General features: G+C 49.3%; 1 protein-coding gene across 2 annotated transcripts in view; it reads right to left on the minus strand.

The window, feature by feature from the left end:
• The window catches only part of LOC116982555 (tropomyosin-1, isoforms 33/34-like), a 37,023-nt gene that overhangs the window by 9,355 nt on the left and 292 nt on the right, over positions 1–27,376 (minus strand). Inside the window, exons 1-5 of one of the 2 annotated variants that reach the window (XM_033035824.1) lie at positions 25,646–25,763; positions 23,475–23,597; positions 20,548–20,601; positions 11,146–11,200; positions 3,959–4,103 (exon numbers count right to left, since the gene is read on the minus strand). In XM_033035824.1, coding sequence (XP_032891715.1) covers positions 3,959–4,103; positions 11,146–11,200; positions 20,548–20,601; positions 23,475–23,581 — 361 coding nt within the window. In that variant the 5' untranslated portion in view covers positions 23,582–23,597; positions 25,646–25,763. Of the gene's footprint in view, positions 1–3,958; positions 4,104–11,145; positions 11,201–20,547; positions 20,602–23,474; positions 23,598–25,645; positions 25,764–27,376 lie in introns of those variants that run through there. The other variant, XM_033035830.1, reaches the window with a different exon arrangement.

The following is a 27,376-nucleotide window of genomic DNA, read 5'->3' on the forward strand; positions in this document are numbered from 1 at the left end:
TGTTAAGGGCTTGGACACGCTAGAGGCAGGAAACATGTTTCCCGATGTTGGGGGAGTCCAGAACCAGGGGCCACAGTTTATGAATAAGGAGTAAGCCATTTAGAACGGAGATGAGGAAACACTTTTTCTCACAGAGAGTGATGAATCTGTGGAATTCTCTGCCTCAGAGGGCGGTGGAGGCAGGTTCTCTGGATGCTTTCAAGAGAGAGCTAGATAAGGCTCTTAAAGATAGCGGAGTCAGGGGATATGGGTGGAAGGCAGGAACGGGGTACTGATTGGGGATGATCAGCCATGATCACATTGAATGGCGGTGCTGGCTCGAAGGGCCGAATGGCCTACTCCTGCTCCTATTGTCTATTGTCTAATCCATCCCAATATATACTGTAAACAAGATCTCCCGGTCAGTCCAGAATGTACAGAACAACCCACTAGTCCACATGTAAGATGTGCCATCTCACACCCAACGTTGCCTGAGTATTGACTGTCTATCCACTGGTGACAAGGGATATGGGGAAAAAACAGGAACGGGGGGTACTGATTTTAGATGATCAGCCATGATCATATTGACTGGCAGTGCTGGCTCGAATGGACTACTCCTGTACCTATTTTTCTATGTTTCCACGAAAATGGACATGAGAAGTGGGCCGGTGGGAGAGGGAGTGGGGTGTTGTCTCCAGCGCCTACAAGGTCCACTCCCAGGGACACAGAGGCGGTGGGGCGGGCAAGGAGAGGAGAGGGACGTGGGTCAGCGGGGTGACCGAGGAGGCCCCTGCAGCAGCCTGGGGCTCACCTGGATCGGGAGCCCAGTACATGTCGCTCATGTACATCCAGCGCACGGGCCCGACTTTCAACTTTGGACTTTGTCCTTTGTAAATGGCGTACAGAGTCACAGAGTCACACAGCGTGGAAACAGGCCCTTCGGCCCAACTTGCCAACATTTCCCACCTACACTCGTCCCACCTGCCTGCGTTTGGCCGATATCCCTCCACACCTGTCTAATTTCTGGGATGTCGGGACTTTCATATGAAGAGAATTCCACACTCACATCTCTCTGTGTGTGAAAGTGTTTCCACGTCTCCGTTCCAAATGGCTTACTCCTTATTTTTAAACTGTGGCCCCTGGTTCTGGACTCCCCCAACTTCGGGAACATGTTTGCTGCCTCTAGCGTGTCCAAACCCTTAATAATCTTATGTTTCAAGGAGGAAGAAGGATCTCTTCCTCGAGAAGGATCTCGACCCAAAACGTCACCTATTCCTTTTCATTCATAGCCTTGTTTAGTTTAGTTTAGAGATACAGCGCGGAAATATGCCTTTCGGCCCACCGAGTCCGCACCGACCAGCGATCCCCACATACTAACGCTATCCTACACACACTAGGAACAATTTACAATGTTACCAAGCCAATTAGCCTACAAACCCGTTCATAGAAACATAGATCTTTGAGACTGTGGGAGGAAACCGGAGCACCCGGAGAAAACCGGTCATAGGGAAATGTACAAACTCCGTACCAGTAGTCAGGATTGAACCCGGGTCTCTGGTGCTTTGAGGCAGCAACTCTAGCGCTGCGCCACAAAGGTGCAGCACATTGATGACATTTGCACAATATCTGAATAAGAAGGGTTTAAAGGGATGTGGACCAAATGTAAGCAACCTTGACGAGCATCTTGGTTGGCATAGGCGGGCTAAAAGGCCAGTGTCCATGCTGTACATCTCTGGGAATCTATAAGAAGGCCTATGACTCTTTGACTCGAAGATACTGAGTCTGAAGAATTGACCCGACCTAAACGTCGCCTATCCATTCCCTCCACAGATGCTGCCTGACCCACTGAGTTCCTCCAGAACTATCTGGATATAACAGGATGATTCCATTATCAGGCAACAATGTCCTACCAACAACCAGAGAGCGGTCCTGAGCTACCATCTACCTCATTGGAGACCCTCGGACTATCTTTAATCGGACTTTACTGGCTTTATCTTGCACTTAAAGTTATTCCCTTGATAATGTATCTGTACACTGTGGACGGCTCATGTGTAATCAATGTACAATCTTTCCACTGACTGGTTAGCATGCACTGGTTCGGTCCTACAGTGGCCCAGCTGGTAGCGTTGTTGCCTCACTGATCCCGAGACCGGGGTTCGATCTTGACCGCAGGTGCTGTCTGTTTGGAGTTTTCACGTTCTCCCCGTGACCGCACAGGTTTCCTCCGGGTGCTCCGGTTACCTCCCACACCCCGAAATGACGTGCGGGTGTGCAGCTAATTGGCTTCTGTAAATTGTCCCTAATGTGTGGGGAGTGGATGCGAACTAGTGTGTCAATAGTCAGCGCGGACTCAGTGGGCCGAAGGGCCTGTTTCCATGCTGTGTCTGTAAACTAAACTAAAAGCATTCCACTGTACCACGGTACAGGTGCTGGTCTGTGGCGACATGTTGCCAGTAGCACAACAGAAAATCCTCAAATGTAGTTCTCAGCTAACCTGTCTAAAAGAAATAGCGGTAACCAGCGCTGCAACTGACAAGCTGCTAATGCATTTCAACACATTAGCGCTATTACGATTTACCGGCAGCAGCAGAGCTGCTGACTGTAAAGGGCCTGTACCACTTACGCAACCTTTTTCGGCGACTGCCAGCACCCGTCATAGGTCGCTGACAATTTTCAACATGTTGAAAATTCAGTGGCGACCAGAAAGATGCTACGACTCTTTGGGCGACTGAGGAGACGACGCACGACCATACAGGCGACACCCTGGCGACATGTCGGGGGGGTGAAGCCTGTATGGTCGTGAGTAGTCGTACCTTGTTCTGGTCGCCGCGGGATTTTCAACTTTTTGGAGACCTGCTGCGACTATGGTGGGTGCCGGCAAGTCGGCGAAAAAATCGCGTAAGTGGAACAGGCCCAAAACGGGAATTCCCGATCGCAGGGGAATCCCCAACCTGGCGGAGGATCGCAGGAACAGTAACACCGGCGAGGCCCCCATGGTGTCCAGAAACGTGGCCGGCGGGCAGGACTACAAGTCAGACTGAAGAGCAAGGGACTATGACACCCCCTCTCCCTACCATACTACTAGCCAGTGTACAATTACTGGATAGTCACCTTGTCGTGGTGGAGAAGCCTGTGTGGTCCTGAGATCCTGAGAGCGATGCCGAGGTCTATAAGAAGTCCAGATACGACCTTGACCAGGCCATCAAAAAGGCCAAAAGGGACTTCTGCTCAAAGCTGGAGGATGGGGCTGATGTTCGGCAACTGTGGCAGGGCTTGAATCCCATCACCTCCGGCAAGGCGAAATCAGGAGGCAGCTCAAGCGACAGCGAAGCATCACTCCCTGACGAGCTCAATGCGTATTACGCACGCTTTGATAGGGAGAACACTGCGTGCCTTCCCGAGCCCCCATTCGCTGTGAAGGTATTTCAGTCACAGTCACAGAGGCCGACGTCAGAAGATCCTTCAGAGGAGTGAACCCTCGGAAAGTGCCTGGGCCTGATGGTATACCCAATCGAGTTCTCAAAACCTGTGCGGACCAACTTGCGGGAGTTTTTGCGGCCATTTTCAACCTCTCATTACTGAAGTCTGAGGTTCCCAGCTGCTTTAAATGGCATCAATAATACAGGTGCCCAAGAAGAGTAAGGTGACGTGCCTCAACGACTAGGTCGACCAGTGGCGCTAACGTCTGTGGTGATGAAGTGCTTTGAGAGGTTGGTTATGGTGCACATCAACTCCTACCTCAACAAGAACCTGGACCCACTGCAGGTCGCCTACCGCCACAACAGGTAGGATGGGATGGCACTGGCTCTCAACTCCGCACTGCGTGTGAAAGATAGACACAAAATGCTGGAGTAACTCAGCGGGCCAGGCAGCATCTCTGGAGAGAAGGAAGGTGTGGCCTCAGCAACGTCTCATATAACTGCAACTTCCCAACCTCCCAACTTCTATACTCATTTTTGCATTAATGGAAGCATCTAACCTTGTTTCTGTGATTCAAAGTCGGCCAATATTTTCTCCTTTGCATTCCTGATTTCGTCCAGCTGTTTCTGGTTCTGGTCACTCAAGCTGATGATTTGATTCTGGGTTTTCTCTGACCTCTTTGCCATCTGCTGAATGTATTCTTGCTGAATGTGGGATGGGGAACAAAACGCATGAATCAGAGAGTTCCAAAAGAAAAGCAAGTCTACGATCAACTTCCCGAGTAGCGAAAGACCTGGGTAGAGCGGATGTGGAGAGTCTAGGACCAGAGGTCACAGCTTCTGGAGAGGGTCTGGAGAGAGCTGGCGCCAGAGGAGGTTTGCAAGAATGATCCCAGGAATGAGTGGGTTAACATATGATGTGCGTTTGTCGGCACTGGGCCTGCACTCGCTGGAGTTTAGAATAATTAGGGGGGGGGGACCTCATTCAACCTTATCGAATAGTGAAAGGCCTGGATAGAGTGGATGTGGAGAGGATGTTTCTACTAGTGGGAGAGTCTAGGACCGGAGGGCACAACCTCAGAATAGAAGGAAGATGAGGAGGAATTTATTTTGCTAGTTGGGCGAGTCCAGAACCAGGGGCCACAGTCTTAGAATAAAGGGGAGGTCATTTAAGACTGAGGTGAGAAAAAACGTTTTCACCCAGAGTTGTGAATTTATAGAATTCCCTGCCACAGAGGGCAGTGGAGGCCAAATCACTGGATGGATTTAAGAGAGAGTTAGATAGAGCTCTAGGGGCTAGTGCAGTCAAGGGATATGGTGAGAAGGCAGGCACAGGTTATTGATAGGGGACGATCAGCCATGATCACAATGAATGGCGGTGCTGGCTCGAAGGGCCGAATGGCCTCCTCCTGCACCTATTTTCTATGTTTGTATGCTAGAGGGTGGTGAATCTGTGGAAATCATTGCCACAGACGGCTGTGGAGGCCAAGTCAGTGGATATATATATTTCGGAGATTGACAGATTCTTGATTAGTACGGGTGTCAGGGGTTATGGGGAGAAGGCAGGAGAATGGGATTGAGAGGAAAAGATAGATCAGCCATGATTGAATGGCAGAGTAGACTGGATGGGCTGAGTGGCCTAATTCTGCTCCCATGACTTGTGAACTTATGAACGTGTGAACTTATGACTTGGTGGTTTTAGCAGCAAATGTTTTTTAGTAACTGCTTGATCACACCTGTAGCCTCAGTCTGTCACCTCCACCGACAGCAATGAGGCCGAGAGGTGGATCTTCGGTAACGCTCTCTGCACACACGGGCTAATTCCAAACAGGTGAGGACTGGCAGGTTGGGTGCGGAGAGTGGGTGTCTAAAAATAGAGTCAGGGAGTGATACAGTATAGAAACGGGCCCTTCGGCCCAACTTGCCCACACCGGCCAACATGTCCCAGCTACACTAGTCCCACCTACCCGCCTTTGGTCCATATCCCTCCAAACCTGTCCTGTTCATGTGCCTAACTGTTTCTTAAACGCTGGGATAGTCCCAGTCTCAACTACCTCCTCTGGCAGCTCGTTCCATACACCCACCACCCTCTGTGTGAAAAAGTTACCCCTCAGGTTCCTATTAAATCTTTTCCCCTTCACCTTAAACCTATGCCCTCTGGTCCTCAAGGAGGGAGGGGGGCGGGGGGCATAGTTACAGAAAAGGTCCAGAAAAGAGTCTGCAGATGCTGAAATCTGGAGCATAAATCAAACTGCTGGAGGGTCTCCGCAGGCCACACAGTAACTGTGGAGGCAGAAGGTCGGTCGCCATTTTGGATCAAGGCCCGACTTCAAGACTGAGAGTGTACAAGGGAGATAACTGGTATTGGGATTGTTTACTGATTTTAGTTTAAACTGTGTGGACTTTTTGCAGAGTTTCTTGCCCACAGTAGGGGAAGCGAGAATCAGAGGACATCCATTTAAGGTGAAAGGGGGAAAGATTTATGGACAATAGACAATTGGTGCAGGAGTAGGCCATTCAATGTGATCATGGCTGATCATCCACAATCAGTACCCCGTTCCTGCCTTCTCCCCATATCCCCTTTAAGAGCCCTATCTAGCTCTCTCTTGAAAGCATCCAGAGAACCGGCCTCCACCGCCCTCTGAGGCAGAGAATACCACAGACTCACAACTCTCTGTGTGACCAAAGTGTTTCCTCATCTCCGTTCTAAATGGCTTATGCGTTATTCTTAAACTGTGGCCCCTGGTTCTGGACTCCCCCAGAATAGGAACCTGAGAAGTGAGTGACTTTTTGACACAAAGGGTGGTGGATGTATTGAATGAGCTGCTGGAGGAGGTAGTTGAGGCAGGGACTATCACAAGGTTTGAGAAACATTTGGACAGGTACATGGATAGGACAGGTTCAGAGGGATATGGGCCAAACGCAGGCAAGTAGGATTGGAGTAGATGGGGCATGTTGGCTGGCGTGGGTAAGTTGGGCCGGAAGGCTTTTTTCCGTGCTGTATGACTATGTAAATGGAGAAGTTTAGGGAAGATAGGAATGTAAGCGAGCAAGTATAATATAGAAACAAAGAAGTACATGCTTATTAACACAAAAGGACTTAAAGTGCTGGAGTCACTCAGCGGGTCAGGCAGCTTCACTGGAGAGAAGGAATGGGTGACATTTTGGGTCGAGGCCTTTCCTCAGACAGATCAAGTTCAAGTGAGTTTATTGTCATGTGTCCCTGTATAGGACAATGACATTCTTGCTTTGCTTAAGCACACAGAAAATAGTAGGCATTTACTACAAAACAGATAAATGTGTCCATATACCATAATATAAATATATACACACATGAATAAATAAACTGATAATGTGCAAATAGCAGAAAGTGGTTATTAATAATCAGAGTTTTGTCCGAGCCAGGTTTAATAGCCTGATGGCTGTGGGGAAGTAGCTATTCCTGAACCCGGTTGTTGCAGTCTTCAGGCTCCTGTAGCTTCTACCTGAAGGTGGCAGAGAGATGAGTGTGTGGACAGGATGGTGTAGGTCTTTGATGATACTGCCAGCCTTTTTGAGGCAGCGACTGCGATAAATCCCCTCGATGGAAGGAAGGTCAGAGCCGATGATGGACTGGGCAGTGTTTACTACTTTTTGTAGTCTTTTCCTCTCCAGGGCGCTCAAGTTGCCGAACCAAGCCACTATGCAACCGGTCAGCATGCTCTCTACTGTGCACCTGTAGAAGTTAGAGAGAGTCCTCCTTGACAAACCGACTCTCCGTAATCTTCTCAGGAAGTAGAGACGCTGATGAGCTTTTTTGATAATTGCATTAGTGTTCTCGGACCAGGAAAGATGGAGACTGAAATGGGAAGTTGCCTACTGCCTGCTTCCACGTTTCTCTGGTTACTGACTCTCCTGCCACTGGGAGAGTTTCTCCCTATTTACTTCATTTGAAAGCCCACAATGGCTTTCAGTTCCTCCGTTACATGATAAAGCAACCTGCCTCCCTCTTGTGGTGTATTAGAAGGAACTGCAGATGCTGATTTAAACTGAAGATAGACACAAAAAGCTGCAGTAACTCAGGGGGACAGGCAGCATCTCTGGAGAGAAGGACGGGTGATATTTTGTGTCGAGACCATTCTTCACACTGGTTAGGGACAAGGGAAACGAGAGATATAGACGGTGATGTGGAGAGATAAAGAACAATGAATGAAAGATATGTAAAACAGTAATGATGATAAAGCAGGGAAGGGGGACCCCCTACATCAGTCTGAAGAAGGGGTTCGGCCCGAAACGTTGCCTATTTCCTTCGCTCCATTGATGCTGCTGCACCCTCTGAGTTTCCCCAGCACGTTTGTCTACCTATATGATAAAGGAAGCAAGCCATTGAGAGATGTTTGCAGGGTGAAAATGCGAAGCTGGTGCGACTTGGGTGGGGGAGGGATGGAGAGAGAGGGAATGCCGGGGCTATCTGAAGTTAGAGAAATCAATGTTCATACCACTGGGGTGTGAGCTGCCCAAGCAAAAAATGAGATGCTGTTCCTCCAATTTGCGTTTAGCTTCACTCTGACAATGGAGGAGACCGAGGACAGAAAGGTCAGTGTAGAAATGGGAAGGGGAATTAAAGTGTTCAGCAACCGGGAGATCAGGTGGTCATGGCCAATACTGTGACGACTATTCCAGGACCACCCCAGTGCCTGTGGAATTCTCTGCCTCAGAGGGCGGTGGAGGCAGGTTCTCTGGATGCTTTCAAGAGAGAGTTAGATAGGGCTCTTAAAGATAGCGGAGTCAGGGGATATGGGGAGAAGGCAGGAACGGGGTATTGATTGGGGATGATCAGCCATGATCACATTGAATGGCGGTGCTGGCTCGAAGGGCCGAATGGCGTACTCCTGCACCTATTGTCTATTGTCTATTGCTTTGAACATGAGCCCAAAACACCACACAGCAAAATAACCCAGGGCACTGTGCAAGCCTGTGCACTACCACACACCCTGAGCTCCACCTATTGTGTAGCAGTTTTGGGTCCCCCATAGCTGAGGATGGATGTGCTGGTGTTGGAGAGGGTTCAGAGGAGGTTTATGAGAATGAACTCAGGAATGAAAGGGTTAACATATGATGAGCGTTTGACGAAACTGGGCTGGAGTTTAGAAGAATGAGAGGAGACCTCAATGAAGCGTACCGAATAGTGAAAGGCTTGGATAGAGCAGATGCGGAGAGGATGTTTTCATTAGTGGGAGAGTCCAGGACTAGAGGCCACAGCCTCACAATAGACAATAGACAATAGACAATAGGTGCAGTAGTAGGACATTCGGCCCTTCGAGCCAGCGCCGCCATTCTCTGTGATCATCCACATTCAGTACCCCGTTCCGGCCTCCTCACCATATCCCCTGACTCCGCTATCTTTAAGAGCTTTATCTATCTCTCTCTTGAAAGCATCCAGAGAATTGGCCTCTACTGCCTTCTGAGGCAGCAAATTCCACAGATTCACAACTTTCTGGGTGAAAACGTTTTTCCTCATCTCCATTTTAAATGGCCGCTGGTTCTGGACTCTCCCAACATCGGGAACATGTTTTCTGTGTCCAATCCCTTAATATTCTTACATGTTTCAATAAGATCTCCTCTCATCCTTCTAAATTCCAAAGTACACAAGCCCAGCCACTCCATTCTATCCACATATGACAGTCCCGCCACCCCGGGAATTAACCTCGTGAACCTAGGCTGCACTCGCTCAATAGCAAGAATGTCCTTCCTCAAATTTGGAGACCAAAAAGGAAGTACCTTTAGAAAGGAGATGAAGAGGAATTTCTATAGCCAGAGGGTGGTGAATCTGTGGAACTCTTTGCCACAGACGGCTGTGGAAGCCAATCTAAGGCAGAGATTGATAGATTCTTCATACGAGCGGGTGTTAGGGGGTATGGGGAGAAGGCAGGAGAATGGGGTTGAGAGGGAAAGATATATCAGCCATGGTTGAATGGCCCAGTAGACTTTATGGGCCGAATGAATCAAGTTCTAGAACTTGTGAACTTCTGAGCTCTGAGGCCAAGGAGGCCTGGCTGAGATCCTGGCTGGGGTTACGGTTGGTCTCAGAGGTGTAAGTGGAAGGGTTTGAGTCAGCAGAACTGTGGTGGCACGGTGGCATGGCAGTGGAGTTTGTTGACCTGACTACGGGTGTTGTTGGTACGTTCCCCCTGTGACTATCCACCTTAACTATTCCCTTCATGATTTAGTCTCTCTATTATCGCCCCTCAGCCTCCACTGTTCAGTTTAGTATGAGGATACAGCATGGAATCAGGCCCTTCGGCCCACGGGTCCAGGCTGATCATCGATCACCTGTTCACACTATGTTTAAGAAAGAACTGCAGATGCTGGAAAAATGGAAGGGAGACAAAAATGCTGGAGAAACTCAGTGGGTGAGGCAGCATCTATGGAGAGAAGGAAACAGGAGACGTTTCGGGTTGAGACCCTTCTTCAGTCTCGACCCGAAACGTCACCTATTCCTTCACTCCGTAAATGCTGCCTCACCCGCTGAGTTTCTCCAGCATTTTTGTCTACCTGTTCACACTTGTTCTACAGAATCACACCTTTGTCATCCCACTATTTATCACACTAGGGACAATTAACCAACAAATCCGTACGTCTTTGAGATGTGGGGGGAAACCAGAGCACCCAGAGGAAACCCACCGTGCCGCCCAGTTGTGCATTGCAGAGATGAAGAGTGGCAGCACATCCTGTCCTGAACTACTATCTACCTCAGTGGTGACTATCGTAGATCGGACTTTACTGGCTTTACCTCGCACTGAATGTTATTCCCTAATCATGTATCTGAACACTGTGAATGGCTTGGTGGTATTCATGGATTGTCTTTCCGCTGACTGGTTAGCACGCAACAGATGCTTTTCACTGTACCTCAGTACACGTGACAATAAATTAAACTAAACAATCTCCTCTCGTTCCTCCAGTCCCCTCCCCCCTCTCTACCCGTGTCCCTAAGCTGTGCCCGCATCCCCAGGTCTACATAGAAACATAGAAAATAGGTGCAGGAGGAGGCCATTCGGCCCTTCGAGCCAGCACCGCCATTCATTGTGATCATGGCTGATCGCCCCCATCAATAACCCGTGCCTGCCTTCTCCCCATATCCCTTGACTCCACTAGCCCCTAGAGCTCTATCTAACTCTCTCTTAAATCCATCCAGTGACTTGGCCTCCACTGCCCTCTGTGGCAGGGAATTCCATAAATTCACAACTCTCTGGGTGAAAACTTTTTTTCTCACCTCAGTCTTAAATGGCTTCCCCTTTATTCTAAGACTGTGGCCCCTGGTTCTGGACTTGCCCAACATTAGGAACATTTTTCCTGCATCTAGCTTGTCCAGTCCTTTTAGAATTTTATATGTTTCTATAAGATTTACCCCTCATCCTTCTAAACCCCAGTGAATGCAAGCCTACTGTTCAATCTTTCCTCATATGACAGTCCCGCCATCCCAGGGATCAATCTTGTGAACCTACGCTGCACTGCCTCAATCACAAGGATGTCCTTCCTCAAATTAGGAGACCAAAACTGTACACAATACTCCAGATGTGGTCTCACCAGAGCCCTATACAACTGCAGGAGAACCTCTTTACTCCTATACTGAAATCCTCGTTATGAAATAGCTACCCGTGTCCCCGAGCTGTGCCCGCGTCCCCAGGTCTGCCCGTGTCCCCGAACTGTGCCCGTGTCCCCGAGCTGTGCCCGCATCCCCGAGCAATGCCCGCGGCCCCGTACGTACCGTCTCCAGCCGGGTCTGCTGCGCTTCTTTCTCCAGGAACTCATTCTCATGCCGCCTGGGATACCGCCGCTAAAGAAAGTCATAGAACATGGGGCATAGAAACATAGAATATAGTTGCAGGAGTGGGACAATCGGCCCCTCGAGCCAGCACCGCCACTCAATATGATCATGGCTGATCATCCACAATCAGTCCCCGTTCCTGCTTTCTCCCCATATCACCTTATTCCGTTGGCCCTAAGAGCTAAATATAACTCTCTCTTGAATACATGAAGTGTACATAGTGCAGCACACATGTGTATAGAACAGTACAGCGCAGGAACAGGCCCTTCGGCCCACAATGTTTGTGCCGAACACAATGTTGAACGCTGCTTGCACTTGATCCTAGAAAATTGAACAGGACAGCACAGGAAGAGTTCCTATTAAAAAAGATTTAATAGGAATCTGAGGGGTGACTTTTTCACACAAAAATGGTAGTAGGTGTATGGAACGAGCTGCCAGAGGAGGTAGTTGAGGCAGGGATTAGTCAAGAGTGTTTTATTGCCGTGTGACCCAGATAGAACAATGAAATTCATACTTGCAGCAGCACAACAGAATATGTGAACACAGTGCACTGTAAACTATAATTAATGAGAAAAAAAAGGTCAGTATGTGTATATATACACGTACTCACATATACACTCCCACATACACATATATATACATATATACACACACACACACACACACATACATACACATAAAAACAAACAATAACAGTGCAATAATAAGAATAATAGTCTACTAGACTAAGTGGGACCCGTTGGGTCCCATGTTCACACGGGACGGCTGGTCCCCCAACGCAATATTCCACGTCTCCACCAATTCCAATATTGGTGGCCAGTGGGGGGGGGGGGGGGGGGGGGCTCTCTGGAGCGCTCGTATGGGTGTTGTGGGCCGAAGGGACATGTTTCCAGAGGGCTAGTATGGACATTTTGTTGCCGAATGGATTCTTGGGCTGGCAGCTCAGTCACTCAGGCCTGGTGGGCTGGCAGCTCAGTCACTCAGGCCTGGTGGGCTGGCAGCTCAGAAACTGCCAAAAATTCTGTCCTAAACAGGTGAGAGACTCTGTTAGAGTGAAGGGGGAGAGGGTGGAGAATCAATTTTAAATATTTTTCATCTTTTTCTGCAAATCACAGCAATGAAGGAGGAAAGTCTATCCTGGCCTGGATCTCACAGGGAGCCAATGAAGGGAGGGAGAAAAATACTGGGGTGAGGTTTAATACTTGCAGGGGGAATACTTACTGATGGGCCGAAGGGACTCCTCCTGGGCTAGTACAAGGCTGATGGGCCAAAGGAGTTATTTAAAAAAATCTGAGTGAAATGTCAGTGAAAGACACTTTTTCTGGACTTTTCCTAGCCTGGCACGGGCCTTTTGGGCCAAAATTCTCCTCCTGGGTTAATATGGGCATTTTGGGCAAATGGGACGTATCTCAATTAATAGGGGCCATGTGCGCCAAAATTAGTTGTTTAAGGCAGGCCAAACATTTCATTTCCATTTCATTTCAAGCACAGGGCAGGCCAAACAGCTCTTTGCATTTTCATTTTATTTCCATTTCCATTTTAGTTTCAAGCACAGGACAGGCCGAATAGCTCATTGCATTTTCATTTTATTTCCATTGCCATTGGCGTTTCGAGCACAGGGCAGGCCAAACAGCTCATTGCATTTTCATTTCACTTCCATTGCCATTGCAGTTTCAAGCACAGGGCAGGCCGAACAGCTCATTGCATTTTCATTTCACTCAGGGCTGCCAACATTGGGTGAGAGTTGGGAGTGAGAAATTGCGAGAGACCAAGCCCGAGGGAGTATAGAAACATAGAAACATAGAAATTAGGTGCAGGAGTAGGCCATTCGGCCCTTCGAGCCTGCACCGCCATTCAATATGATCATGGCTGATCATCCAACTCAGTATCCCGTACCTGCCTTCTCTCCATACCCTCTGATCCCCTTAGCCACAAGGGCCACATCTAACTCCCTCTTAAATATAGCCAATGAACTGGCCTCGACTACCCTCTGTGGCAGGGAGTTCCAGAGATTCACCACTCTCTGTGTGAAAAAAGTTCTTCTCATCTCGGTTTTAAAGGATTTCCCCCTTATCCTTAAGCTGTGACCCCTTGTCCTGGACTTCCCCAACATCGGGAGCAATCTTCCTGCATCTAGCCTGTCCAACCCCTTAAGAATTTTGTAAGTTTCTATAAGATCCCCTCTCAATCTCCTAAATTCTAGAGAGTATAAACCAAGTCTATCCAGTCTTTCTTCATAAGACAGTCCTGACATCCCAGGAATCAGTCTGGTGAACCTTCTCTGCACTCCCTCTATGGCAATAATGTCCTTCCTCAGATTTGGAGACCAAAACTGTACGCAATACTCCAGGTGTGGTCTCACCAAGACCCTGTACAACTGCAGTAGAACCTCCCTGCTCCTATACTCAAATCCTTTTGCTATGAAAGCTAACATACCATTCGCTTTCTTCACTGCCTGCTGCACCTGCATGCCCACTTTCAATGACTGGTGTACCATGACACCCAGGTCTCGCTGCATCTCCCCTTTTCCTAGTCGGCCACCATTTAGATAATAGTCTGCTTTCCTGTTTTTGCCACCAAAATGGATAACCTCACATTTATCCACATTATACTGCATCTGCCAAACATTTGCCCACTCACCCAGCCTATCCAAGTCATACCCATCTTTAATAACTGACTCTAGCAGTTTCCCCACTACCGATGTTAGACTAACTGGTCTGTAATTCCCCGTTTTCTCTCTCCCTCCCTTCTTAAAAAGTGGGGTTACGTTTGCTACCCGCCAATCCTCAGGAACTACTCCAGAATCTAAAGAGTTTTGAAAGATTATTACTAATGCATCCACTATTTCTGGAGCTACTTCCTTAAGTACTCTGGGATGCAGCCTATCTGGCCCTGGGGATTTATCGGCCTTTAATCCATTTAATTTACCCAACACCACTTCCCGGCTAACCTGGATTTCACTCAATTCCTCCGGTCCCCTGCTATTTCCGGCAGATTATTTATGTCTTCCTTAGTGAAGACGGAACCAAAGTAGTTATTCAATTGGTCCGCCATATCCTTGTTCCCCATGATCAACTCACCCGTTTCTGACTGCAAGGGACCTACATTTGTTTTAACTAATCTCTTTCTTTTCACATATCTATAAAAACTTTTGCAGTCAGTTTTTATGTTCCCTGCCAGTTTTCTTTCATAATCTATTTTTCCTTTCCTAATTAAGCCCTTTGTCCTCCTCTGCTGGTCTCTGAATTTCTCCCAGTCCTCCGGTATGCTGCTTTTTCTGGCTAATTTGTACGCATCATCCTTCGCTTTGATACTATCCCTGATTTCCCTTGTTATCCACGGATGCACTACCTTCCCTGATTTATTCTTTTGCCAAACTGGGATGAACAATTTTTGTAGTTCATCCATGCAGTCTTTAAATGTCTTCCATTGCATATCCACCGTCAACCCTTTTAGAATTAATTGCCAGTCAATCTTGGCCAATTCACGTCTCATACCCTCAAAGTTACCTTTCTTTAAGTTCAGAACCATTGTTTCTGAATTAACAATGTCACTCTCCATCCTAATGAAGAACTCAACCATATTATGGTCACTCTTGCCCAAGGGGGCACGTACAACAAGACTGCTAACTAACCCTTCCTCATTACTCAATACCCAGTCTAAAATAGCCTGCTCTCTCGTTGGTTCCTCCGGGGGGGGGGGGGGGGGGGTGGGGGGTGTCCCCCTCCCATTGGTATGGAACATTTGCATTTTTCAGCTTGAAATTGTGCAATATGGTGCATACCGTAGCGAGTCTTTTAACTTACACTTGAATGCAATATATATGCTTTAAATTGGATTGGAGCGTTTTTGAAAGGGGGGAGGCTGTGCGATCACTGATCACTGGCCTTGGGGGTACCCGGTGAGGGAGTGGAGCAACCGAGTGGGGAGAGGGTGTGGAAGAAGGGTGTCCCCCCTCCCAGGGTAGGAACTTTTTGAAATTTGATGTATTAAAATCATGTTTTAGTGCATTGTAGAAGTATGATTTCAATGTTTTTTGTATGAAGTATTTTTAAGAGGTAACTTTTTAAGGGGTAACTTTATCCACACAAAGGGTGATGGGTGTATGGAACAAGCTGCTAGAGGAGGTAGTTGAGCCAGGGACCATCCCAACATTTAAGAAAAATTTAGACTGATACATGGATAGGGCAGGTTTGGAGGTATGGACCAAAAGCAGGTAGTGTAGCTGGGACATGTTGGCGGGTGTGGGCAAGTTGCGCCGAAGGGCCTGTTTTCACACTGTATTACTCTATGACTACATTATACCTCCACCATGCATGAATGCTTCAAAATCAAGTGATCGAGTTTTATTGCCATATACTCAAGCATAGAAACATAGAAAATAGGTGCAGGAATAGGCCATCGGCCCTTCGAGCCAGCACTGCCATTCAATATGATCATGGCTAGTCATCTAAAATCAGTAACTCTTTACTGTTTTTTCCCCATATCCCTTGATGTCGTTAGCCCCAAGAACTAAATGTAACTCTCTCTTGAAAACATCCAGTGAATTGGCCTGCACTGCCTTCTGTGGCAGATAATTCCACAGATTCACAACTCTGCGTGAAGAAAGTTTGTTCTCATCTCAGTCCTAACTGGCCCCCCCTTTATTCTTAAACTGTGACCCATGGTTCTGAGCGCCCCCAACATAGGGAACATTTTTCCTGCAGTTACAGTAAGTGAAAATCTAGCAGGCAAGCAGGGTGCTTTCACCAACCACCCCCATTTGAAGTCCACAATCTTCCACCGTATCTACCCAGTGCTTGGTACTTACTTCCAGCAGCCACTGGTTGTCCTCCAGGATGCATCGAGCCGCAACCTGATCCATGCCAGTCACCTGGGCGAATTCGGCACAGAGACTCTCACGGCAGCGGCGCAACGCTTCGACGCCTCCGACGGCCCGGGACTCTTGCACTGAGGCTGCTCCTTGGCCGGAGCTGCAGTGAGCGACTCGCCAGCCCGGAAAACACTCGCCAGCCCCGCTCCCCGTCCGCATCTGTCCCCGCCACTGCTTCCGCTTCCAACACCCGCGGCCCATGCAGTTGATATGAGTTTTGAAATTTTCGTTGATCACAGAATTTCTCACAACAGAGCGAGAGAAATTTGTGATCAGCGTGAGAATTTGGTGAAATGCGTGATTCTCACGCTCAATGCATGGGAGTTGGCAGCCCTGCCTCTCTATCCCCCTCTCCCTCTCCTCCCCCTCTTTCTCCTCTCTCCACCTCTCTTTCTCTCCCCTCTCTCTCCCTCCCACCTCACTCTCATCCCTCTCTCTCTCCATTCTCTCTCCCCCTCTCTTCCGCTCTCTCCTCTCAACCCCCCTCTCTCTCCCCCTCTCTCTCTCCCCTCTCCTCTCTCTCCTCTCCCGTCTCACCCCTCACTCTCTCCACTTCCTCTCTTCTCTCTCCCCCCTCTCTCCCCCCTCTCTCTCCTCTTCCCCTCTCTCTCCCCCTCTCCCTCTCTCTCTTCCCCCTCTCTCCCTCCCACCTCACTCTCCCCCTCACCCCTCTCCTCTCCCTCCCCCCCTCTCCTCTCTCTTTCCCCTAACTCTCCTCCCCCCTCTCTCTCTCGCCCCCCTTCTTCTCTCTCCCCCTATTCTCTCTCTCCCTCTCTTCCTCTTCTCTCTCTCTCCCTCTCTCTCCCCCCCTCTCTCTTTCTCCCTCCCTCTCCATCTCTCCCTCTATCTCCCTCTCTACACACTCTCCCCTCTCTCTCTGTCTCTCCTCTCACCTCTCTCTCTTCCCCCCTTCTCTCTCTCATCTCTCTCTCCCTCTCCCCCATTTCTTCCTCCCACCTCACTCTCCCCCTGGCTCTCTCCCCTCTCTCTTTCTCCTCTGTCTCTATCTCCTCTTTCTCTTTGCCCCCATCTCTCTCTCTTTCCCCCTCTCTCTCTCTTTTACCACCCCTCTCTCTTCCCCCTCTCTCTCCCATTCTCTCCTACTCTCTCCTCCCTCTCCACCCCCTCTCTCTTCCCTCTTTCTTCCCTCTCACCCCTCTCTCTCTTCCTTCTCTCTCTTCCCCCCTCTCCCACCTCACTCTTCCCCCTCTCTCTCCCCTACCTCTCTCTCCCCCCTCTCCCTCTTCTCTCTCTCCATTCACGCCCCCTCTGTCTCTCCCCTCTCTCTCCCCCCACTGTCTCCCTGTCTCCTTCCCCCCTCTCTCTCTGCACCTCCCTTTGAGAGTCTGTCCCTTCGGCACAGAGACTCTCGCGGCAGCGGCGCGACTCTTCCGACGGCTCCGCAGCCCGGGACTCTTGCACTGTCCGAGTGCTCCATGGCCAGAGCTGCAGTGTCAGCCCCGCAAACACTCGACAGCGCCGCAAACATTCACAAGTCCCGGCTCCCCGCATCTGTTCCCGCTGCTGGTTCTGCTCCCATCCCTCCCGCAGCCCCTGCTCTCCAACACCCGCGGACCATGCAGTTTATCCGAGTTTTGAAATTTTCGTTGATCACAAAATTTCTCACCACTGAGCGTGAGAAATTTCTGATCAGCGTGAGGGCGTGAGAGTTTGCTTGAGGGCGTGAGTCTCACGCTCAAAGCGTGAGAGTTGGCAGCCCTGTTTCACTTCCATTGCCATTGCAGTTTCAAGCACAGGGCAGGCCAAGCCAAACAGCTGATTACATTTTCACTTCACTTCCATTGCCATTGCAGTTTCAAGCATAGGGCAGGCCAAGCCAAACAGCTGATTGCATTTTCACTTCACTTCCATTGCCATTGCAATTTCAAGCACAGGGCAGGCCAAGCCAAACAGCTGATTGCATTTTCATTTCACTTCCATTGCCATTGGCGTTTCAAGCACAGGGCAGGCCAAACAGCTCATTGCATTTTCATTTCACTTCCATTGCCATTACAGTTTCAAGCACAGGGCAGGCCAAACAGCTGATTGCATTTTCAGTTCACTTCCATTGTCATTGCAGTTTCAAGCACAGGGCAGGCCGAACAGCTCATTGTATTTTCATCTCACTTCCATTGCCATTGCAGTTTCAAGCATAGGGCAGGCCAAACAGCTGATTGCATTTTCACTTCACTTACATTGCCATTGCAATTTCAAGCACAGGGCAGGCCAAGCCAAACAGCTCATTGCATTTTCATTTCATTTCCAAGCACAGGGCAGGCCAAACAACTCATTTCATTTTCATTAAGGGCTAACAAATCATTTATTGCAAGTACATTGCAGACTCGCAGTTCAGTTGATTCACAGCCTAGAATGAGAATCGTGGCCTCTCCCTCGCGATCTTGCAGAGTGACTGAGTCATGTTCAGGCATCTGGGTTTTTTTTAGTCCTGAACCCCCCCCCCCCCCCCCCCCCCCCCAATCATCGCGGTGATTGACAGGCGAGAGGATCTCAAGGTTTTTTAAACACTAATAACTTTTTTATTTTTCAACGATGGGAAAAATCCTCGGGGCCTGCTCAGTGGAGGACTGTGAGTAAGATGGCCAAAAATCACAGCGATATATGGTAGGGTTTTTTTCTAAAATCAATATACAGCACAGACAGGAAGTGGGTGGGTGGGTGGATGGATGGGTGGGTGATTGGGTGGATGGATGGATGGATGGATGGGTGGGGTGGATGGGTGGGTGGGTGGGCTGGATGGGTGGGTGGGGTGGATGGGTGGGTGGGTGGGGTGGATGGATGGATGGATGGGTGGGTGGGGTGGATGGGTGGGGTGGATGGGTGGATGGATGGATGAATGGATGGATGGATGGGTGGGTGGGGTGGATGGGTGGGTGGGGTGGATGGGTGGGTGGGTGGGTGGGGTGGATGGATGGATGGGTGGGTTGGGTGGGTGGGTGGGTCGGTGGGTGGGTGGGGTGGATGGATGGGTGGATGGATGGATGGGTGGAGGGAAGAAGCTGTTCCTGAACTTGGATGTTTAAGAAAATTTCATTGATTCATAAACTTATTCATTCATTCATTTAGACAGGTTAATGGATAGAACAGGTTCAGAGGGATATGGGCCAAACGCAGGCAGGTGGGACTAGTGTAGATGATGGCCGGCATGGGCAAGTTGGGCCAAAGAGCCTGTTTCCATGCTGTATGACCATGACTGTGCAGAGCATAAATTCAAAACTTCTAGGAGCAGAATTAGGCCATGCGTTCCAGGCCCCCACCACCCTCTGTGTAAAAACAACTTCCCCCGCACATCTCCATTAAACTTCTCACCTTATTCCCGATGTTGGGGGAGTCCAGAACCAGGGGCCACACAGTTTAAGAATAAGAAGTAAGCCATTTAGAACGGAGACGGGGAAACACTTTTTCTCACAGAGAGTGGTGAGTCTGTGGAATTCTCTGCCTCAGAGGGCGGTGGAGGCAGGTTCTCTGGATGCTTTCAAGAAGGCTGTTAAAGATAGCGGAGTCAGGGGATGTGGGGAGAAGGCAGGAACGGGGTACTGATTGGGGATGATCAGCTATGATCACATTGAATGGGGGTGCTGGCTCAAATGGCCTACTCCTGCACCTATTGTCTATTATAGCTATGCCCTCCAGTGTTGGACATTCCACCCTGGGAAAAAGGTTTTGATTGTCTAACCTATCTATGCCTGTCACAGTTTTGCATACTTCTAGCTGGTCTCCCCTCAACCTGCGACGTTCCAGAGAAAACAAATCAAGTCTATCCAACCACTCTCTCTCCCTGTAGCTGAAACCACTTCATCCAGGCAGCACTTTTATCCCGATTGTTTATCACGTCTTTTTGCAGTCGTCTTTCATTTAGAAATGTTACTGAATGTGTAATTCATGTGTCATTTGTTTTTGTGTGTCGTCTTAAGAGTCTCTGCGCCTGTGATGCTGCTGCAAGCAAGATTGTCATTGTACCTGCACCTCACTGACCCATACAGTCGACTTGACTTCAGTATCTGACATGGCTATGAAGACACAGGAATCTTCAGGCACGGTAGCGCAGAGATAGAGTTGCTGCCTCACAGCGCCGGAGAACCGGGTTCGATCCTGACTACGGGTGCTGTCTGTACGGAGTTTGTACGTTCCCCCCCCCCCCGTGACCTGCGTGGGTTTTCTCCATTTTCAAAAGATGCGCAGGTTTGTAGGTTAATTGGCTTTGGTAAAATTGTAAATTGTCAGTGTGTATAGGATAGTGCTAGTGAGAGGGGATCGCTGGTCGGCGCGGACTAGGTGAGACGAAGGGATTGTTTCCGCACTGTATCTCTGAAGTCTGAAGTCTAAACTGCAAGTATTGGACTGATGCTAGGTTGGCAGGCGAGGGGATAAATGGGTTTAGTTTTGTCCGGCGGTAATCTGTAGTGAACCACGGCAGTAACATTGGTTTCAGAGAGGCCAGTAAAGGATACAGCTGATAAATCTTCAACTTCAGCTGCTTAAGTTCTGTGACGATCTCATCGAACCTTTCAAAATAAAAACAAACGCCATCAACATTTTAAGTTTAGAGGGGTTTGGGTCAAACGTGGGCAAATGGGGGATAATAATGATGATACTTTATTGTCACTTGTACCTAGCTAGGTACCGTGAAATTCTTTGCTTTCACGTACAAAGTACACAAAAGGGTGGCCACAAAGGCACCGATAAAGTTACAAAAAGTACTCATCCCTTCTCCGTCCTCCCCCACTGGCTCCCCCCTAGTTCTCGGTCTTAACCAGAGAATGAAGCTCCTTCCCTTTGGCCCAGCGCAAATTGGAGGAACAGCGCCTCATATTTCATTTGGGTAGTTTACACCCCAGTGGTATGAACGTTGACTTTTCTAACTTCAGATAGCCCTTGATTTCCCTCTCCTTCCCAGTTCTCCCACTAGTCGTGTACAGTTCTCCCACTAATTGCGTACAGTTTTGGTCTCCTAATCTGAGGAAAGACATTCTTGCCATAGAGGGAGTATAGAGAAGGTTCACCAGACTGATTCCTGGGATGTCAGGACTTTCATATGAAGAAAGACTGGATAGACTCGGCTTGTACTCGCTAGAATTTAGAAGATTGAGGGGGGATCTTATAGAAAGTTACAAAATTCTTAAGGGGTTGGACAGGCTAGATGCAGGAAGATTGTTCCCAATGTTGTGGAAATCCGGAACAAGGGGTCACAGTTTAAGGATAAAGGGGAAATCTTTTAGGACCGAGATGAGAAAAATATTTTTCACACAGAGAGTGGTGAATCTGTGGAATTCTCTGCCACAGAAGGTAGTTGAGGTCAGTTCATTGGCTATATTTAAGAGGGAGTTAGATGTGGCCCTTGTGGCTAAAGGGATCAGGGGGTATGGAGAGAAGGCAGGTGCAGGACACTGAGTTGGATGATCAGCCATGATCATATTGAATGGCGGTGCAGGCTCGAAGGGCCGAATGGCCTATTCCTGCACCTATTTTCTATGTTTCTAGTCCTACTGTCTCCACCTGCTTTCTACCTTTGCTCCGCCCCCCCTCCCCAACATCAGTCTGAAGAAGGGTCTCGACCCGAACCGTCACCCATTCCTTCTCTACAGAGATGCTGCCTCACCCGCTGAGTTACCCCAGCGTTTTGTGCCGACCTCCCTCCCTTCTTGATTAGCACGGATGTCAGAGGATATGGAGAGAAGGCAGGAGAATGGGGTTAGAAAGGAGAGATAGATCAGTCATGATTGCATGGTGGAGTAGGCTTGATGGGCCGAATGGCCTCGTGACCTTACACTGTCCCATCACACACTACCAGGGCAGGGACGGCACGGGTTAGACACAGAGTGAAGCTCCCTCTAGGGGGAGATTACCATGTTCCCAGTATACTGTAGGTATGAACCAGTTTCACCGCAACCACTGCTCATTTACCACCAGCAGCCGTGGGAACAACACCACAACAAGCTAACTGAGGTACTATGTAACACTCTGATGAGCACGGTGGCACAGCGGTAGAGTTGCTGCCTCACAGCGCCAGAGACCAGAGTTCAAACCTGACCTCGAGTGCTGTTTGTACGGAGTTTGCCCGTTGTCTCGGATTCGGTGGGCCGAAGAGACTGTTTTCACACTGCATCTCTAAAGTCTAAAGGAGGGGTAATATTTTCACTCAGAGGGTGGTGAGTATATGGAACAAAGTGCCTGAGGAGGTAGTCGAGGAAGGTACAATAATAACAGCATTTAAAAGGCATTTGGACAGGTGCCTGGATAGCAAAGGTTTAGAGGGATATGGACTAGACAAAATAAGGGACAAATTCCCGACGGCAATTCGTTGACCGACTCGGCCGTGGCTGGGTGAATGATGAGTTGGCCCGGGTGTTGGACTGCACACAAAGCCCAGCCAGCGGGCCAGCTGAGGACTTTTGGCCCGCGCGATGTCGCGCGCGACGTCACGTGGCCCGGGTCAAAACTCCTCAGCTGGCCCGCCGGTTGGGCTTTGTGTTCTGCTGCACGCCATGTCCACCACCCCATCCAATTCACGAGCCGATGATCGGCCATGAGAAGGAGGGGTGGTGGTGGTGTCGGCAGCAAGCGAAGGTCCGAAGGTCGGACAGCTGGCTGGGCCGCCGACCGACGGGGCCACGGGCAAGAGCGGTCCTGTATGGGACAACCAATTTAGCCCAAAATACGGGTTCCGACCCGACAGTCCCATCGACCCGAGTAGTAGCAGTCAAACACGGGACAAGGGTGGTCCCGTATGGGACAAACCAATTTAGCCTAATATAACCATATAACAATTACAGCACGGAAACAGGCCATCTCGGCCCTTCTAGTCCGTGCCGAACACTTACTCTCACCTAGTCCCATCTACCTGCACTCAGACCATAACCCTCCGTTCCTTTCCCATCCATATACCTGTCCAATTTATTTTTTAATGATAAAACCAAACCTGCCTCCACCACGTCCACTGGAAGCTCATTCCACACAGCTACCACTCTCTGAGTGAAGAAGTTCCCCCTCATGTTACCTCTAAACTTTTGTCCCTTAATTCTCAAATCATGTCCTCTTATTTGACTCTTCCCTACTCTCAATGGAAAAAGCTTATCCTCGTCAACTCTGTCTATCCCTCTCATAATTTTAAAGACCTCTATCAAGTCCCCCCTTAACCTTCTGTGCTCCAAAGAATAAAGACCTAACTTTTTTAACCTTTCTCTGTGACTTAGGTGCTGAAACCCAGGCAACATTCTAGTAAATCTCCTCTGTACTCTCTCTTAGAACGGGATGTCCCGTCCCGTTCTAATACGGGACAGTAGGCAACCCTAGCTACGTCCTCACCCCACACTTCCCCCCCATGCTCTCGCTAACCCACTGCCCCTCACCAGCCCATTCTCAAAGGCCGGGGTCTCACTCGTTTTGCAGGGTGACGATTCGGTCCGTGGTGTTGGACAGCACCTCCTCTTGCATCCCCACAGGCTTGGCCTTGGCTTCAGCGCGTCCTTTTTTCTTCTTGGACATGTTTGTTGCCGTTTACCTGTACGGGATTGTCAATGGAAAGTTAGCTTTGGCAAGCAATTCCTTAAAATCTGTAGTCAGTTTAGGAAGGAACTGCAGATGCTGGTTTAAACCAAAGATAGACACAAAAAGCTGGAGTAACTCAGCGAGACAGGCCGCATCTCAGGACAGAAGGAATTGGGTGACGTTTCGGGTCAATCGACCCGAAGCGTCACCCATTCATTCTCTCCTGAGATGCTGCCTGTCCCGCTGAGTTACTCCAGCTTTTTGTGTCTATCAGCAGTTAATTTAGTTTATGGACACGTGTACCGAGGTACAGTCCTATCTAAAGGAGGGGCTATACAGTGCTTTTACAGTGCTATACAGTGCTTTTGTTGCATGCTATCCAGTCAGCGGAAAGACAAGGAACTTTACACTGAAGATGGACACAAAATGCTGGAGTAAATCAGCGGGACAGACAGCATCTCTGGAGAGAAGGAATGGGTGACATTTCGGGTCGAGACCCGTCCTCATATTTCGTTTGGGCAGCCTACATCCCAACATATGAATATTGATGTCTCCAACTTGAAGTAACCCTTGCTTTCCCACTCTCTCCGTCCCTCCCCCACCCTAGTTCTCTGACAAGTTTCACTGCCCTCCTGATTAATTTTACTGATCATATGGCTCGTTGTCACCTTCCTCTCAGCTAACAATGAACCTTGACCATCGCCTGTTTTGATCTGTCGTTTTCACACCTTACCTTCCATATCTCTAGTCTGAGGAAGGGCGTCGACCCGAAACGCCACCCATTCCTTCTCTCCAGAGATGCTGCCTGCCCCGCTGAGTTACTCCAGCATTTTGTGTCTATCTACAGTTTCCCCCTTCAGTTTAGTTTATTGTCACGTGTACTGAGGTACAGTGAAAAGCTTTTATAATATCTCTATTCTCCCCCTCTCTTGACTCTCAGTATAAAGAAGGCTCTCAACTCGAAACATCACCTATCCATGTTCTCCAGAGATGCTGCCTGGCCCACTGTGTTACTCCAGCACTTTGTGTCCATTTTAGTGAATCCAAGAAAATTATTCTACGATGGAGTGGGAGAGAGAGATCATAGCACCCCTGCCTCAGTGAGACTCATCCAGGATTTATTTTTCTATTGAAAGGGAATTTATGGACAACACAAAAATAGGTGGCCGCGGACTGTGAGGAAGGCTGTCATAGGATACAGTGGGATTTAAATTAGTTACAGATATGCGCAGAGATGTAGAAGATGGAATTTAATTTGAGCAAATGTGAGGTTGAGTTGAGTTTAGTTTATTGTCACGCGTCTTGAGGTACAGTAAAAAGCTTTTGTTGCGTGCTAACCAGTCAGTGGACAGACAAGACATGATTACAATCGAGCCGTCCACAGTGTACAGACACAGGATAAGGGAATAACGTGAATAACATTTAGTGCAAGGTAAAATCCAGTAAAGTCCGATTAAAGATAGTCCGAGAGTTTGCAATGAGGTGGGTAGGAGGTCAGGACCACTCTCTGATTGTGGCAGGATGGTTCAGTTGCCTGATAACAGCTGGGAAGAAACTGTCCCTGAACCTGGAGGTGTGCATTTTCACACTTCTGTACCTTTTGTCCGATGGGAGAGAGGAGATGAGGACGTGTCCGCGGTGCGACTCGTCCTTGATTATGTTGCTGGCCTTGCCGAGGCAGCTTGAGAACTCGAAGATGGAATTTAATTTGAGCAAGTGTGAGGTGTTGCTCTTTGGGAGGTGGTAAAGGTAAAGTATACAGTTAATGGCAAGACCGTTGCTTAACAGCATTGATGTACAGAGGGATCTTGGGCTCCATGTCCATAACTCCCTGAAAGTGGCAAAGTCAGCCAAAGTCAATTTAATTTGTCACTTGCACCCGAACGTGCAGTGAAATGCAATGTTCAACGCAAGTAAACATAGAAACTTAGAAAATAGGTGCAGGAGGAGGCCATTCGGCCCTTTCAGCCAGCACCGCCATTCAATATGATCATGGCTGATCATCCCCAATCAGTACCCCGTTCCAGGTTACAAGTAGAAGGAGGCGACTGGTGTGCTTACTTTCAGAGGTCAGGTGATTTGTAAAACTATGGCTCCTTCACATTTGGAGTGGTTTGTATAGTTTTGTTCTCCCCCATTACAGGAAGGATGCGGAGCCTTTGGAGAGGGTGCATGTTAACCAGAATGCTGCTAGGATTAGAAGGTATTAGCGATGTTGAACAAACTTCAATTGTTTTATCTGGAGCGTCGACGGTTGAGGAAGATAGAAGTTTGTGAAAATTAAGAGAGGGTAGACAATCAGAACCTTTTTTCCTGGGTGGAAATGTCAATGTGTAGAGGACATAGCTTTTGAGTTGTGAGAGGAAAAATTTAAAACAGATGTAAGGGGTAATTCTTTTCTTAAGTTCTAGTTCAGTTCAGTTCAGTTTAGCACCGATGTACCGTGAAAAGCTGTTTGTTGGTGCTAACCGGTCAGCAGAAAGACAATACATGATTACAATCGAGCTATTAGTGTATAGATACATGATAAGGGAATAAGAATGGGGCCATTCGGCCCATTAAGTCAACTCCACCATTTAATAGTGTCTGTCCCTGCCTGAGGAAGTGAGATAACATAGAACTACTATGAACAGTTCTGTTTAGTTTATTGTCACGTGTACTGAGGTACAGTGAAAAGCTTTTGTTTTGGGGTTGTCCTGGGGACAGTTAGTAGAAAGACAATAGTAATTAGCAGTCTGGAGGTCTGGAGGACTGGGGGTCTGGAGGGCCAGGAGTCTAGAGGTCTGGAGGACCACGTCTGGAGGTCTAGAGGATCAAGTCAATAGGTCTGGAGGATCGGGTGTCTGGAGGTCTGGAGGACCACATCTGGAGGACCAGGAGTCTGGAGGTTTGGAGGACCACGTCTGGAGGTCTGGAGGTCCGGGAGTCTGGAGGTCTGGAGGACCGGGAGTCTGGAGGACCACGGGTCTAGAGGTCTGGAGGACCAGGAGTCTGGAGGACCAGGGGTCTGGAGATCTGGAAGACCAGGAGTCCGGAGGATCACGTCTGGAGGTCTGGAGGGCCGGGGGTCTGGAGGTCTGGAGGACCAGGAGTCTGGAGTTCTGGAGAACCACGTCTGGAGGACCAGGAGTCTGGAGGACCAGGAGTCTGGAGGACCGGGCGTCTGGAGGTCTGGAGGACCAGAAGACTGGAGGTCTGGAGGACCACGTCTGGAGGACCAGGAGTCTGGAGGACCAGGAGACTGGAGGTCTGGAGGACCAGGAGTCTGGAGGTCTGGAGGACCAGGAGTCTGGAGGTCTGGAGGACCACGTCTGGAGGACCAGGAGTCTGGAGGACCAGGAGTCTGGAGGACCGGGCGTCTGGAGGTCTGTAGGACTGGCAGTCTGGAGGACCAGGAGTCCGGAGGTCTGGAGGACCGAGGGTCTGGAGATCTGGACGACCAGGAGTCCGGAGGATCACGTCTGGAGGTCTGGAGGACCACTTCTGGAAGCCTAGAGGACCAGGAATCTGGAGTTCTGGAGAACCACGTCTGGAGGACCAGGAGTCTGGAGGACCGGGCGTCTGGAGGTCTGGAGGACCAGGGGTCTGGAGGACCAGGTGTCTGGAGGTCTGGAGGACCAGGAGTCTGGAGGACCAGGAGTCTGGAGGACCAGGAGTCTGGAGGACCAGGAGTCTGGAGGACCACGTCTGCGGACCGGCGACCCGCGGCTCCCAACCACCAGCTCCGCGCCTCGACCCCCCCCCGCCACCCGCCACCCACCGAGCAAGGAGCAGGACTTGCTGCTGACGGCG

This window comes from Amblyraja radiata, chromosome 1 (assembly GCF_010909765.2).
Source record: "Amblyraja radiata isolate CabotCenter1 chromosome 1, sAmbRad1.1.pri, whole genome shotgun sequence".
Classification (NCBI taxonomy): domain Eukaryota; kingdom Metazoa; phylum Chordata; class Chondrichthyes; order Rajiformes; family Rajidae; genus Amblyraja; species Amblyraja radiata.